Here is a 16,937-nt window from a genome sequence, read left to right on the forward strand (position 1 = left end):
TCCCTCCGCCCCCTCCTGCACGCGGCATGTACACACACACACACTCACCTGTCCCAAGCCAAGCAGTCCACGACACTGACGTCCTCAGCGCCACCCACTTCGCACTCCGCCGCCAGCACACATGGCTATGCCCACCTGCACTCTGCACACATAGTCCCGCTTGGCTTACCTGCGGTGATGAAGTCCCGTCCTCAGCGCTGTCACTGTCCTCCATGGCCGTCGCTTGTCACATCACCTTCTCTCGCTTCCGACCCGAGACTGACTGGCGGTGACGTCACGGGCCGCTCGCGATACTTGGCTGTGAAGGCGGCGGTCATTGAACTCAGTGACAAGTGCTGTCAGCAGTGCAGGAGATCAGCGCAGGTAATGTACCTCGCTGACAGCAGCACTTGTCATCCCCTGCAGTGACCTGGGCTGACCCATTGATGTTAGCTCAGGTCACTGCACTGCTCTCCCAGCCAATGGGGAACATCCTGCTCTTCATTGACTGGGACAGTGTGGATCGTCATGGCAACCCCTTGGATTACACCAGACCTGGATTTGTTTTTCTTTCTAATAAATTGGTTAAAGAGGGAATGTATTGGGGAGTGTTTTTTCAAACAAAATGTGTTTGTCGTCTATTTTTTTTTATTACTGACTGGGTTGGTGATGTGGGGTATCTGATAGACGCCTGACCTCACAAACCCCAGGGCTTGATGCCAGGTGACATTACACATCTGGTATTCACCCCATATATTACCCCGTTTGCCACCGCACCAGGGCGCGGGATGAGCTGGGGCGAAGCACCAGGATTGGCACATCTAATGGATGAGCCACTTCTGGGGCGGCTGCGGCCTGCTATTTTTAGGCTGGGGAGAGTCCAATAACCATGGACCTCCCTAGTCTGAGAATATCAGACCCCAGCTGTCTGCTTTACCCCTTGGCTGGTGATCCAATTTTGGGGGGACCCCTACGTGTTTTTTTTTTAAAATTATTTATTTAATTTAAAATAACAGCGTGGGGTGCCCTCAGTTTTGGGTTACCAGCCAAGGTGAGGTTGCCAGCTGTGGTCTGCAGGCTGCAGCCGTCTGCTTTATCCTAGCTGGCTACAAAAATAGGGGGAACCATACGTCATTTTTTTTTTCATTTTTTTGGCTAAATACAAAGCTAAGCACCCCTTAGTGCCACATGAAAGGCACCAAAGGGTGCAAAGTTACAAAATGCAGGAGAGTGGGACATTATGTGTCTTTCTGCCATTATAATGACAGAAAAGACTGATATGAAGTGCACAAGCACAAGAAAATCATCAGAGCGCTCTATGCTGTGAAAAGCAGTAGAAAATGGCACTGGAGTGAACATGTGACCGCCTCATGTAGGATGAAGCTATGGATCCTGGGTAAATTTATGCATTTACCCTCCTTCAGTTTTTTTGCAGTACACAAAAAAAACGGAAGGCACACGGATGACAAACAGATGACATACGGACCGTCTACGGAACGGAAACGGATGCCACACGGATGCACCCGTGAAAAAAAACGGACTGTTTTTTTGCAGACCTCAAAAATGGATCGGTCGTGTTAATGTAGCCTTATTCTGATCTGCCGTTTATAAACAGCAGGCAGAAATAAGTGAATAGCGCCCCCCAGCGTCAGAAAATCTCCGGGGTTTCAGGGGTAGCTGAAACCCTGGAGATCATGATTCAGGACGGTTTTTCCAGTCCCCGCTCACGTGATCACAGGTATACACCGTACACCGATGATCACGTTACAGTAAATGACAGCGCCGGTAAAAAATTATTTATCTCATCTGGCATGAACAAACATGATAAATCTTCTCCCCGGTCCCCTCCGGTCCCCCGGTGTCGCCAAAGTGCCCCCCCTGATGCCCTCCCAGAAATCCAAGATGCCCGCGCGCACAGCAGCGCGCCGGCCGCATTCACCCTACTCCTCTGATTTCTGTCGCATGTGCCATGACACATGCGACAGAAAACTCCTCCCCAGGCCCAGCCAGGTCACCCCCTATAACCTCACCGGTGTTCCCCGGTGTCCCACGGTACCTGTGCAGCGTTGATCCCCCTACGGCCCTCTCCTTCACAATAGACGCTGCCGCATGCACAGAGCAGCTGTCAGCTCAGCTTCCTGTGTTCAGACACAGTGAGTGGTGGTTATGCATCTGTAAGCTAAATGGGCGGCACGGTGGCTCAGTGGTTAGCACTGCAGTCTTGCAGCGCTGAGGTCCTGGGTTCAATTCTCACCAAGGACACCATCTGCAAGGAGTTTGTATGTTGTCACCGTGTTTGCGTAGGTTTCCTACGGGTACTCCGGTTTCCTCCCACACTCCAAAGACATACAGCGCTATGGAATTAATAACGCTATATAAATGAATAAATTATTATTATTACTGCAATGCCCTGCTCATGAGGTAAGGAACATAATTGATTAGGAGAGCTATATACTACATTTCCAAATGGAGGGATTTGCTTTTATAGTTTCCCTGCTCAACGACTACCAAACATGAGAGTCCGTTATACGCCACAAGAAAACACATCTAAATAGCGAGCTCTGTTGTTAAGTATTTAGTCAGCTGGATAACTGGACTTAAAGGGGTATTCCATCTCCAAGATCCTATCCCCAATATATAGTAGGTGGAATAGCAATAAAATCAGCAAATACCAATATTTGGAAATGTAGAATAGTTCTCCTGATTAGGCATGCCCTTACCTCATGAGCAGGGCATTGCAGCTTTGGTAGCAACCATTACGACATGGACTCTGCTGCTGTGGACCCGGGGAGAGTGAGTGCAGATTCATTGCACCCACACGCCTCACATGAAGGGTCTGCACTCCTAGAAAATGGGGGATACGTTCCCTGAGTGTCTCCCCCCCATATTCTAGACGGTCCAGAGTCGTCGTGGGACCCCTTTATTTTTTTTCTTCCAATAAATTGGTGAAAGAGGAAATGTTTTGGGGACTGTTTTTTCAAATAAATTTCTTTTGTCGATTTTTTTTTTGTTAGTACTGACAGTTTATGATGTTGGGTATCTAATAGATGCCATGACATCACAAACTGCTGGGCTTGATGTCAGGTGACCTTACAGCTAGTATCAACCCGATTTATTACCCCGTTTGCCACTGCACCAGGGCACGGGATGAGCTGGGGTGAAGCGCCAGGATTGGCGCATCTAGTGGATGCGCCACGTCTGGGGTGCCTGCGGCCTGCTATTTTTAGGCTGTGAAGGCCCAATAACTATGGACCTTCCCACCCTGAGAATACCAGACCACAGCTGTCCGCTTTACCTTGGCTGATGATCCAATTTGGGGGGGACCCTACTTTTTTTGTGTAATTATTAATATTTATAAAATAATTATAAAAAAAGAGCCTGGGGGGACCTCCACATTGGATCCCCAACCACGGTAAAACTGCCGGCTGTGGTTTTCAGGCTACAGCCGTCTGCTTTACCCTAGCTGGCTATCAAAAATGGGGGGACCCAACGTCATTTTTTTTTTAATTATTTTTTAAATAGAAAAAATTAATGGGCTTTCCTGTATTTTGATTGCCAACCAAGGTAAAGGCAGGCAGATGGGGGTGGCAACCCATAGCTGTCTGCTTTATCTGCGCTGAGAATCAAAAATACCGCGGAGCGCTACGTCATTTTTTTTAAAGATTTATTTTTACAGCACTGTGATGTCCAGCAATCAAAAATACAGGGAAGCCCATTTTGTTTTTAGTTATTTAAATAAATAATTAAAAAAAATATATATGGGCTCCCGCTGCATTTTTTGTATTGCTAGCTAAGGGTAATCCAAGCAGCTACTGGCTGGTAACCCCCACTGCTTTGTGTTACCTTCACTGGCAATGGAAAATCCAGGGAAGCATTTTTTATTTTTTTTGCCAAAAAACTACAAAAAAGGACGTGAGCTTCGCCATATTTTTGTATGCTAGCCAGGTATAGCAGGCAGGTGCTGGAAGAGTTGGATACAGCGCCAGAAGATGGCGCTTCTATGAAAGTGCCATTTTCTGAGGCGGCTGCAGACTGCAATTCGCAGCAGTGGGGCCCAGAAAGCTCAGGCCAACCTGTGCTGCGGATTCCAATCCCCAGCTGCCTAGTTAAAAATGGGGCGAAGCCTACGTCATTTGTTTTCTAATTATTTCATGAAATTCATGAAATAATAAAAAAAGGGCTTCCCTTTATTTTTGGTTCCCAGCCGGGTACAAATAGGCAACTGGGGGTTGGGGGCAGCCGTACCTGCCTGCTGTACCTGGCTAGCATACAAAAATATGGCAAAGCCCACATAATTTTTTGAGGGGGCAAACAGTTCTGCAGCTGCTGTCTGTCTGTATGGAGAAGAGCAGACAGCAGCTGCAGAACTACGAGGCTCAGCATACTCCATCCAGGACTGTATGCAGAGGTTTTTTGCCCACCAAAAAAATGACGTGGGCTTCGCCATATTTTTGTATGCTAGCCAGGTACAGCAGGCAGCCACGGGCTGCCTCCAACCCCCAGTTGCCTATTTGTACCCGGCTGGGAACCAAAAATATAGGGAAGCCCGTTTTTTTTAATTATTTCACTTATTTCATGAAATAACTAAAAAACAAATGGCGTGGGCTTCGCCCCATTTTTGTGTCCAGCCGGGTACAACTAGGCAGCTGGGGATTGGAATCCGCAGCACAGGTTAGCCCGAGGTTTCTGGGCGCCTCTGCTGCGAATTGCAGTCCGCAGCCGCCCCAGAAAATGGCGCTTTCATAGAAGCGCCATCATCTGGCGCTGTATCCAACTCTTCCAACAGCCCTGAAGCCGGGTGGCTTGTTGGGTAATAATGAGTTAATACTAGCTTTGTTTTACTAGCTAGTATTAAGCCAGAGATTCTTAATGTCAGGCAAGTTTGACCCGGCCATTAAGAATCTCCAATAAAGGGTTAAAAAAAAGACACCACACAGAGAAAAAATACTTTAATAGAAATAAATACACAGACACATTAGAGACTACATCTTTATTACCCCCTGTCAGCCCTCCACGATCCATGGTCTTCTGTCTTTCTCGTTCAACAAATGCAGCTCTGCTCCATCACTGCTGCATGGGGGAAGACGCTGCTTCCCGTGCAGCCTTCACTCCGTGAGTGATCAGTGCTGCTGGCTGTCAGCGGTAACAGCGGTAACGCTGACAGACGCGTTACCATAGCAACGGTGCTCCCGGAGCCGCGGTTAGCGGTGACGTCACCGCTAACTGCGTTGCTATGGCAACGGTGATCTCCGTTAATGACCGGCTGTGTCAGCCGGTCCCTAACTAAATGGGGAGTCGACCGTGTGCTAGAGCATGTCGCCGGTACACGGCGATACACAAATGTGCACCGTGTACCGGAGAGTGCAATGACAGGTCCTACATGATGCGTCATAGTCATGTGACCAGTCTGTAGCCAATGAGATAATAGCCACGTGACTGGTCACATGGCTATTTTGACGTCACGATAGGTCCTGCATCACTGCTGGCAGTGCTGGTCCCCGGGAGGATTCAGCGATCATCGGATGGAATAGCGGCAGGAAACAGAGTGCAGGAGGGATCGCGGGGACCGGTAAGTGTTATGGCAATGTTTATTAACTGTATGTGTACATTTATAATGCGTTTTTATGTGTTTGTGATTGCCTCCCATTATATCCTATTGGTTCGAGTTCGGTGCGTCGAACGTTCGCCGAACTGAACTCGAACGAGACCTCCATTCGACCAACCGAACTCGAGCCGAACCACGGCCAGTTCGCTCATCTCTAATAGTGAGCAAAGCTTGCTGGGAGACCTGGCTATTTAAACCCATGGGGGTGTGTCTACAAAGTAGATGCAGCTGACCTTAACTGCAAGAGAGCTTCTAGCAGAAAAACTGGCATTAATTATTTCTGCACCAAAAGAAACAAAACCACACGTAAATGCAGAGTCCCAGATAGAAATAAGGGGCTCCAGTGCGCTAGCTCCACTAATCTCCAAAAACAGGGAGAAGGCAGTCACAGTCATGACAATATCATAATATCTAATCAGAGCTAGAAAGAGGTATATTAAGGCCCCATAAGTTTCATTTTAGGACACCATATTATGTTTTTTTACTATTCAGACTGCAATATATTCACTTCCATAAACTCAAAGGTTATGACTCTGAAGTGCTATGGTGCTGACTACAAATCTGGGTTGTTGTGATGTCTCAACTTCAATTTTCGACTATAGAAAATAGTTTACCAGGTACCCTGCATCCGTTATCTGGCCATGTCCTGTGTTGGTCCAAGAATAGTTTGCAAATTTTTCTCCATTAGGTCGGTTTCACACATCCAAATTCAACAGTCCAAGTATGGACCATAATGTCTAGATCAACCATAGATCTCCTGATCCCAAATCCTCAGTCTCAGTTGAGTTGAGTTCAGGAGACCTGTGGCAAGCCTAGATACTGCGGTTCACACTCAGATTGTGAAAGTTGCATGTGTGAAAAGAGACTAAGGAATCTCTTACTACGGGCATTGTGAGGACACCACAATTCTGCCATGACATATAGACAACACTGTAATTGTGGGGCTCTAGTCTTTGTCCGCCTGAATCTGTGAAGATTGGACAGTGCTGCCAGTTGTGTGTTGGGTTACCGGAATTGGATGTCATAGCTTTTCTTACAGTCTTAGCACAATGAGGGAAGAATTAATTAAGATTGGGATTTTGTATGCCAGTCTTCATCCAAGGCTCACTGTAGTAAGATGTTACATATCTATTAAGAGGCATGTACCTCTTTCTCCTGGGCATGACTCCTTAATCATGGTCATGATGACCATGATTAAGGCATAGGCCGAAACGCATCGTTTTTTTTTCTCCCCGCCACCCATCCCTTTTCATGGATGTCTGATTTTTAGCTATCTGACCATTTGACAAATGATTTTAATGGAACAATAAAAGAGATGATAAGTCGGTCCTCTCTGAGCTGGAATTTTTTACTGGACATATGAGGGTTGTTTTTTTTTGTTGTAATGAGCTAAGCCAAAGAAGAGGAGGTTCTCGCTCTCAGCCCTCCTGGAACCAGCTGTGAGAGGTAGTCAAAGCTTGTGGGCACCAATCCAAGTTTTTAACAGTAGTGGTCTCATAAGGGTTAAAGTGACCCCCTACGCATCAGGGCCTGGTTACAACTGCAACCTCTGCACCCGCCATTGTAACGCCCATGTGCACAGGACTCTATAGCCATACAATGCAGCCCCTTGACGTGTGTATTTTGTAGATACCTCCTCCATGTCTACTAAAGAAAGTGGAGTCTTTGGAGAAGTAGAAAAAAACCCTCATTGTATTCATCCTTGTGGAATAGGATTTAGCCTCTTGTATAATATCTTGTTTACTGTTGTTCTAATAGGAGTCTATTAGGAGTAACCATAAAAAGAAAAAAATTATACATAATGAAATTCAGAAAAACAGGCAGTATTTTTAGATTGCCTTTTGTTTGTAGCAGTGTGAAATTACCACTTAAATGAGAACATTACCTGCATAATGAAATCACGCTAATAAGATAGAAGTCAAAACACACTTAGCAGCCACATCCAATACTACACCACTCGCACATATGTTCTGCTATAGTACAAACTGCCATATACCAACCACACAATGTCACAGTGAGACCCCTACCCCTAACCCCTTCCCACAAAGCCTATTTTGCATTTTTCTTAATCTGGATTTTTTTTTTAGTTTTCAATTACCGTATACAGGTATCAGACATGTGAAAGAGAAATGAGATGAATTCATTGATCCTCCTTATTCTTTCATTTGACCTATTTCATCTATTAGGAACCATTTATAAAATGAATTTGATGTGTCGGTAATTTGCTTTTGGTGAACCACAGCAAATAATTCACTCATTAAATCCACTGCACATTGGAGAATTGAGCAGATCAATACACATACTACTACACAATAGTGAACAACGCATGCAGACACATGGGTCATTGCATCATATCATAGTTTTATTATGGCTAGGGCAGTCTACATTTTGCCTAGTCTTGCTAAATTTTAAGGGCATGTACACACAATGGTTGGAGTCCATTTCTTAACCCGCCTGAAAAAACATCCAGAAAACGGTCAAAGAATGAATACAAGCATTTCTATATAAAAACGACTTGATATTCATATGTTCAGGCTTTTGATCATCTTTTGAGACACCAAGCGGTTAAAAGAAGTGAGCACACCATTTGTCATGGGGTCCGTCTCCGATATCACACAACCAACAGAATGGTAGATGGGTGAACAATCCAAAGATTATTTATTCCATGCAAATCAGAAGATCCATAAAATAATCCACCACACAGAGGGTAAAGTAGTCCAGTAATGGCATAAATGTCCCAGGAGGTTAGTCATTATTCTCCAGCAGTGCTTTTTCAGGGAAATTGGGGTTTCTCACAGTCTCTCTGGGGTATCAGCTTCTCCCTCAGAGGATTAATCTTACTCCTTCTCTCTTGTCTTTCTCAGCCAGAATGACTAATCCCCCAGGTAATCAGAGACTTTAGGTGGATTCCAGGCCCTATCCCCCACTTCTAGGGACAGAAGCACTGCAGGGGGTTATTAACCTGCAGACAGGAAATGTACACACAAGGAATACAGAGAATGGACAGAGCACTACGCCTAGAATATGACCTACACAAAATTATACACAACCTACAATATCCCACTATCACACCATTCTTCATTAATTTTCAGCTTTGAAGAAACTCTAGTCTATACTTTCCAATATAAACTAACGGGAAAGCTCAAAAGATTTCCGGAAGATGGCCAAGTGTCTATAGGAGACTTTTGACAGCATTCTTGCTTGAAAAATCAGTAGAAGCTTTTTCATTGTTTGCTGGAGATAAATAAAAAAATGACTTGAAAACAGCAGTTATTCCCCTCTGCCATTGGCGGCATCAATGGGTTGGCATGGCAGCGTGGGGTCAGATGATGGCCCCTGTGGCTGTCATGACTCACTTCCTATGATTGCCGGCACTCAGGCATTTCTCCTGATCAGAGCAATGCTGAAGTATTGCTCTGATCAGGAGAAGTGATTGGACTGTGCAGTGATAAAGTCCTCTAAGGGGACTAGTAAAATACGGTAAATAAATAATGTAAAAAAATAGTTTTGAAAAATATACAAAAAAACTAGCTGTAGTATCCGGTGTTGCCCGTGATAGTAACTAAGTCTCCCTCTCTCTCATTGATTCTCTCCCACAGTCCCTCTCTTTCTGTCTCTCTCTCACTCTCTCCCACTTTCCCTTTCACCACCAAAATCATATTAACTGACACATGATCTGTCTTTTACTAAGAATGTCCTTCCTTGCCTATAGCAACCAATCAGAGCTTATATTAATGACCTGTAGCAAAATAAAAGCAGAGCTGATTGGTTGCTATAGGCCACCTGATACATATCCAGGCTAAAGGGTGCTTTACATGAGACGAGCTATCGTGCGATGCATCGTCGGGGTCACGGATTTCGTGACGCACATCCGGCATCGTTCACGACGTCGTCTCATGTAACACCTCTGAACGACGCAGTATCGCTCACAAATCATGAGTTGTGTACTCGTCGCTCAGTTTCAAAATATTGTTTATTTAAAATGGTGCCGGTTGTTCATCGTGTCACCCGGGGCAGCACACATCGCTCCGTGTGACACCCCGGGAATGATGAACTCAGCTTACCTGTGTCCCGCGGCACCCGCCAGCTATGTGGAAGGAAGGAGGTGGGCGGGATGTTTACGTCCTGCTCATCTCCGCCCCTCCGCTTCTATTGGCCGGCAGCTGTGTGACGTCGCTGTGACGCCGAACATCCCTCCCCCTTCAGGAAGAGGATGCTCACCGCCCACAGTGACGTCGCTCACCAGGTAAGTCCGTGTGACGGGGGTTTCACGACTTTGTGCGACACAGGCAGCGATTTGCCCGTGACGCACAAACGACAGGGGCGGGTACGATCGATCGTAAAATTGCACGATCGGTCGACTAGTGTAAAGCAGGCTTTACTGTCAAAACAGCCAATATATTACATCGTACATCCAAACAGTAAAGGCCACTTTACACGCAATGACATTGCTAACGAGATGTCGTTGGGGTCATGGAATTCGTGACGCACATCCGGCCTCGTTAGCGACGTCGTTGCATGTGAAACTCAGGAAAGACCTTTATGATCAAAAATACTCACCATATCGTTGATCATTGACATGTCGTTCTAAACCCAAATATCGTTGCTGCTGCAGGTACGATGTTGTTTCTTGTTCCTGCGACAGCACACATCACTATGTGTGACACCACAGGAATGAGGAACAACATCGTACCTGCGCCAATGAGAAAGGAGGTGGGCGGGATGTTACGGCTGCTCATCTCCGCCCCTCCACTTCTATTGGGCGGCTGCTTAGTGATGCCGCTGTGACGCAGCACGAACCGCCCCCTTAGAAAGGAGGCGGTTCGCCGGCCACAGCGACGTCACTAGGCAGGTAAGTATGTGTGACGGGTGTTAGCGATGTGCGCTACGGGCAGCGATTTGCCCGTGACGCACAACCAACTACAGCGGGTGCCTTCACGAGCGGCATCACTAGAGATGTCGCTGTGTGTAAAGTGCCCTTAAGTAAGCAGGGTTTTTTTGTCGAATAACTGTAAAGCGCGGGGTTAAAATTTCCCCTCAAAACATAGTCTATGGGGTTCCCTGAGTCAAATGAGGCGTCTGTTTAAAATTTTTGTGATTCTAAATGTGATGGAGTGGATTCTTAGTGGACATACAGACACACATATACTCAACTTGATATATTAGACTAGCTGTAGTACCTGTCATTGCCCAAGATAGTGACTAAGTCTCTCTCTTTCCCTCTCACCCACTCTTTTGCTCTCCCACTCTCCCTTTTTCTCTCCCTCTTTCTCTCTCTCCATCTCTCTCTCTCCCCCTCCCTCTCTCCTACACTCCCTCTTTCTCACTCTCCCTCTCTCCTTCCTTCCCACTCTCCTACCCTCTCTCCCACTCTACCGCTCTCCCACTCTACCGCTCTACCACTCTCCCTCTCGCCCACTCTCCCTCTGTCCCACTCTCCCTCTGTCCCACTCTCCCTCTGTCCCACTCTCCCTCTGTCCCACTCTCTCTCTGTCCCACTCTCTCTCTGTCCCACTCTCTCTCTGTCCCACTCTTCCACTCTCTCCCTCTGTCACACTCCCAATCTCCCTCACACCACCATCATCATATTGCCTGACATAAGCTGTTATATACTAAGAATGTCCTTCATTGCCTATAGCAACCAATCAGAGCTCCTATTAATGACCTGTAGCAAAATAAAAGCAGAGCTGTGATTAGTTGCTATAGGCCACCTGATAAATATCCAGGCTGACTGTCAAAATAGCCAATATATTACCTCATAAAACCCCACACAATTAGTATACAGGCCTACAAGAGTGTTGGCTAAGCGACACCACCTAAATCATATCAATTCACATATAAGCCGTTTTATACTGAGAATTTTCTTCATTGCCTATAGCAACCAATCAGAGCTCCTTGACCTGTAACTAAATAGAAGCATGCCTGTAATTGGTTGCTATAGGCCACCTGATAAATGTCCAGAGTAACTGTCAAAACAGCCACTATATTACCTCAAACATCCAAACAGTTTCTGTGTGTCTCTTTGTGTGAGTGTCTCTCTTTCAGTGTGTGCCTCTCTGTCTGTGTGTCGCTTTCTGTGTGTGTCTCTTTCTGTGTGTCCTTTTCTCTGTGTGTCTCTTTCTGTTTGTATCTATTTCTGTGTATGTGTCTCTTTCTGTGTATGTGTCTCCTTCTGTGTCTTTTTCTGTGTGTTCCTTTATGTGTCTGTGTGTCTCTTTCTGTGTGGGTTTCGGTGTGTGTGTGTGACTCTTTCTCCCTAATAGGAGTCTATAATAACAGATATGTTCCCAGCTCCATTGACTTTAATGTAAACTGTTTTTTGGCCAATAACTAAAGCGTGGGGTTAAATTTTCCCCTCAAAACATAGTCTAACGTTCCCTGAGTCAAACGAGGTGGGTGTACAAAATTTCATTACTGTAAATGCGACAGTATGGATTCATTTAGCGGACACAATTGCACGCGCACACACACACACACACACAAATATACACTCAGCTTTATACATTAGATTAAAAAATCTAAAAGTTCAAATTACCCCCTTTTTAAAATAAAACAATAAAAAATACACATATTTGGTATCGCCGTGTTCAGAAACGCCTGCTCTATCAAAATATAAAATCAATTGATCTGATCAGTATATGGTGTATTGAGAAAAAAAATTCAAAAGCCAAAATGATGTTCTTTTGTTTGCCACACAATTGCATTAAGATGCAATAATAGATTATCAAAACATCTGTGCTACAATGGTATGATTAAAAATGTCAGCTCAAGGCACAAAAAATAAGCTGTCACTGAGCCCCAGATCTCAAAAAACGTGAATGCTATGGGTCTCTAAAAATGGCGACAAAAGAGCAATTCTTTTTTTTGACAAACTTCTGAATTTTTTTCACCACTTAGATAAAATTAAAACTATACATGTTTAGTATCTATGAACTCATACTGACCTGATGAATCATAATTAGAGTTGAGTGAGTTCCTAACTATTCGTACTCTCTATACTCATAACGAATATTGTCTAATACTCGCATATTCATTCCGAATAGTGTGTGCAATGCAAGTCAATGGGGAAAAACTCGCAATGTAATGAGTAACCAGAAAACCAGAATTCTGCACTATTTGCTACTCACACGAATAGTACAGCATTCGGGTTAATCGTTACTTTGCAAGTTTTCCCCATTGACTTGCATTGCACACACTATTCGGAACGAATAGGCGAGTATCAGACAATATTCGTTATGAGTATAGAGAGTACGAATAGTTAGATACTCACTCAAGTCTAATAATAATGCCAAGTCAGGTTTACCATATAGTGAACATGGTAAATAAAAAAAACCCAAAAACAATCGTGCAGTTGCACTTTTTTTGCATTTTCACAGTTTTCATAACACTTGGAATTTTTACCCCCTTTTTCAGTACAATTTAGGGCATGAATTGTGTCATTTAAAAGTACAACTTATCCCACAAAAAACAAGCTCTCATATGGCTATATTGAGGGAAAAAAAAAAAGTTATGGCTCTTGAAAGAAGGGGAGTAAAAAATGAGAACTAAAAGCAAAAAAATCGCCAGGGAGTGAAGGGGTTAATGACAACTTTTTATGTATGTTTAATTCTTATTCTGTGGTGTAAAGTCTTCACAAATAAAATAAATCTACATGTATGAATTTGTTTTTATAACCAAGAAGGCAAAAAAAAATTGTTCAGTGGACATCAGTCCTAGTGTTTGATCGGTTGTATGCATATACATAAGGTATATTACATCTCACAAACTAGAGCTGATGGAAGAAAAATAAGAGCAGATTTAGAATCAGCGACAATAACTGACCTAAAAACTGGTTAAATGTCTCAGGCATCAATTTTCTGGTTCCCCAGTGTTATCATGGTTTCCTATTCACGTGTACTAGGTGCCCAGAATGCCAACCCTTCCAGTAGCTGCAATTTTAATTTTTTAATAGTCAGTTTTTGAGTGCACATGTAATAAAATGTTCTGATCACAAAATATTTAGTGCATGAAATTTATTTTTCAGTTATGGTTATAAAAATTGCCCAAAAATGTCTAAAACAAAGCTAATTAGGAGGTATAAGTAAAGCTTGGGCTGTATAAAAGCAAAAACAGGAAATGCAGCAGCCATTTAGGGGTGAATCTGGATGGTGAAGCAACGTCCCATCATAGCTATAGAAATAGACAGACAAAGTCAGACATTTCAATGAACAAAGAAGATCTGTGGTTAGTTCTCCAAAATATTTGGAACAACCTCCCTGCTGAATTCATTTACAAAATGTGTGCAGGTGTATCTAGAAGAATTGTTGTTTTGATGCCGGTTTGAAGGCAAAAGGCGGTCACAGCAAATATTGATGTGATTTAGATTTCTCCTTTTCATTTTTATAATTGATAAAAATAAACTATTAATACTTCTACTTTTGAAAGCATTCTGACTTTGCATTTTTTACACACCTGCCTATTTGTAATACAGGAGCTCTAATTAATGCTGCCCTTGGACAAGGAAGTATGATTTATGTGACATCTTCCCTTTAACCATTAATTTACTCTTAAACACTACAAACCTTGGTGATTGCATTTCCACGTAGTTTTTTGGAACATATCCTTCATTTCCCCTAAGTTCTGCTTTAAACCAGTTATCATCTGCACCAAGGATCTATTGAGAGAAAAGAATACGTAATATAAATAGACTTGCCACATTACGTCAGTAAAGAAAAACTTCATATTAAAAGACCAATTATGTAGCAATGCTATGGCCATAGCAAACATATGTAAATGTTCAATACACTTCCTCTATGACTGTTTGCTTTATCACAGGAGGAATGAAATAAATGAGTTTCATATTATATTTGGTTATAAGGAGATCTGAATTAATATTTTGTAATTAAAAATTCCCAGCAAATATCATGAACAGAAAATTGATTTGCTGCAAACAAAAATTGACCCCAAAGCCTCCAACTGCCCTGAAAGGATGTACCGTATTTTTAGATTTATAGGACGCACCCCAAATCTAGAGGAAGACAATAGGAAAAATAGTTTTTAATGTTAAAATGAGGGTCCATCTTACAATCCTAGTACGTCTTAAAATATCTCACCACGGGGGAGCGGCAGTGGTGGAGCAGCTCACGAGGGTCACAGGAGGCAGGGTAGGCGATGCTGCGGGCTCGAAGGAGGAGGTGTCACGGCTCAGGAGGGTCAGTGGGCGGAGGGTTGGCGATACTGCAGGCTCGGGGATGTCGCGGCAGCAGGCGCTATTGATCTGCCGGTGGACTGCAGGTTCCACTGAATTGCTCCCAGTTGACGAGGTTGACTTCAAGAAAATGGTCATGAAGGTGACGCTGCAGTTTGATGATGTGTGCTGTATTGCTGATACTCTGTGTTACAGTGCATGACGGCTCCACTGCTGCAACTATCCATATCTACTACTGCTGCAATTGTCCACACCGGCCGCTTCTAGGTTACCACCAGCCGCTGCTGCATCTACCCATTTTGGGCGAAGCTGCTGCAACTACCCATTGAGGCCGCTGCTGCCACATCTACCCATCTTGACCGAACCTTTAATACCAGCTGCTACTCCTGCTTTTAGAGACTATTGGTGTATATACCAGTGGCGCCAGCTGCTGGGGCGCCATCATCCCCTGGGGCTGCCCTTGTTGGCTAGTAGTGTGTTAGTCTATCTCCACCACCTGTGGCTTTAGTGAAGACTTGGTAGCACTTTAGATACGCTCCTCCAGGTCAGTGTTTGGTGCCTTTGGTACAGTGGATCCACTTACCCCTTGCTGGCCCTGTGAGCACTAAAGATGGGACCATCCATTGGAAGACTTCCCTGTTGCTAGGAACAAGTGATAAAGGCGAAGAGAAGACTCCTTCGGTAAACACTTTGGCAAGCTTGGATCAAAAGACCAATTCCTTCCTAGACTCTATTGATTACACCTACATCCTACAGATGCCCTAGGTCCAACATAGTTTTGAAAATATGACAATAAAGCATTGTAATTGAAGTACGAGTGTTTTATATACCATCATTCATTCCTTGATAGAGATTTTCTTTTTTCAGACAAGGAACGTGAAAAGAAGTTGATAGTTCAACAAGAAGAAGAGAAGGTCAGGTGGAACCAAGCTCCTGTCATCTACAGCTTCTAAACCAAGGGTCATATCACACTGGATATATGGATTCTGAACTATCTCTGGTAGAGGGAGATGTGATAACCTTTTCTTTGACAAACAGATCTCTATTACTTCTATTATTGCAATTGTATACGGCGGCAGACCTGCACTCATTGTCAAGCCATCTTGTAGACCTTCTGCAGGAGAGATATTAACAAATGCGTAGCTTTGAATAAAATGCCTTGTGAATAGCGTGTGGGCTTTAGCAGACACAACAGGGTCAGTTGCTGAATATAACAGGTTGAGAAATAACAAGCGCATTTATGTTTAGTCTATTGGATCAGCATACAGGTCCCTGTTCCCCGGTCTTTGATAACTGAATGGCAGCATACAAAAAAAACCTATTAAGTTACCTTCCCCAAGCACAGAATAACAGCAAGGCCAGTTTATCTGTATCCTCTGTGGATTACACAAAGGTTTCTGTCTCTATGTTAATTGACTGAAGCTTTCAGAGCGTGGATGGAGAGGTGAGAAGCTAGCAATTTCATTTTATCCCTGCAGCTATACATTGCTTTGCTCTCGTGGGAAGAAAAAGGCGCAAGGAGGGTATAACCTGAAATTGTATTTGTTTAAAACATTTTAGAAAGAGAGAACAATCTTGAACTTGCCTCTGTCTTGGGAAATTAAAGCAGTTTGGTTACTGAGTGTCTCATTGTCTAAAAAATGGGAGGTAAATGTGAGAATTTGTAGAAGGCTGGAATATTCCAGAAGACATGAATAATATAGAAATGTAAATGAAAAGCAATAAACTAAAACATCATTTGAAGTGAGTAAAAGCAGAGCAGATGAACAGTGATCACTCGTTGCCTGAAATTGAAGGATTATTATAACGCTTGCGGCTGCGAGTGGGAGTGGACCCACTGGACCACAAGGGCCACTCAGGATACCCCTGACATGAGAGGAGCTTAATGATGCGCCTACCGGGTATACACCAGAGCCTAAAGGCGCCGTCACACGCGCCGATATGTCATGCGATCGCATGAGCGATCACACTTGCCCCCGTCGTTTGTGCGTAATGGGCAATTTGTTGCCTGTGTCGCGAAAAGTCGTTAACCCCCGTCACACGTACTTACCTCCCTCACGACGTCGCTGTGGGCGGCGAACATCCTCTTCCTGAAGGGGGGAGGGACATTCGGCGTCACAGCAACGTCACACAGTGGCCGCCCAATAGAAGCGGAGGGGCGGAGAT

At 44.2% G+C, this 16,937-nt stretch overlaps 1 protein-coding gene across 2 annotated transcripts in view; it reads right to left on the minus strand.

Moving 5' to 3' along the window:
- Positions 1-16,937, minus strand: part of GRAP2 (GRB2 related adaptor protein 2) — a 303,601-nt gene that overhangs the window by 79,445 nt on the left and 207,219 nt on the right. For both annotated transcript variants that reach the window (XM_075320845.1, XM_075320846.1), the window contains exon 3: positions 14,146-14,237. In XM_075320845.1, the coding sequence (XP_075176960.1) occupies positions 14,146-14,237 (92 nt within the window). The remainder of the gene's footprint in view (positions 1-14,145; positions 14,238-16,937) is intronic.

The sequence above is a fragment of the Anomaloglossus baeobatrachus genome, chromosome 8, assembly GCF_048569485.1.
Source record: "Anomaloglossus baeobatrachus isolate aAnoBae1 chromosome 8, aAnoBae1.hap1, whole genome shotgun sequence".
In the NCBI taxonomy this organism is placed as follows: Eukaryota; Metazoa; Chordata; class Amphibia; order Anura; family Aromobatidae; genus Anomaloglossus; species Anomaloglossus baeobatrachus.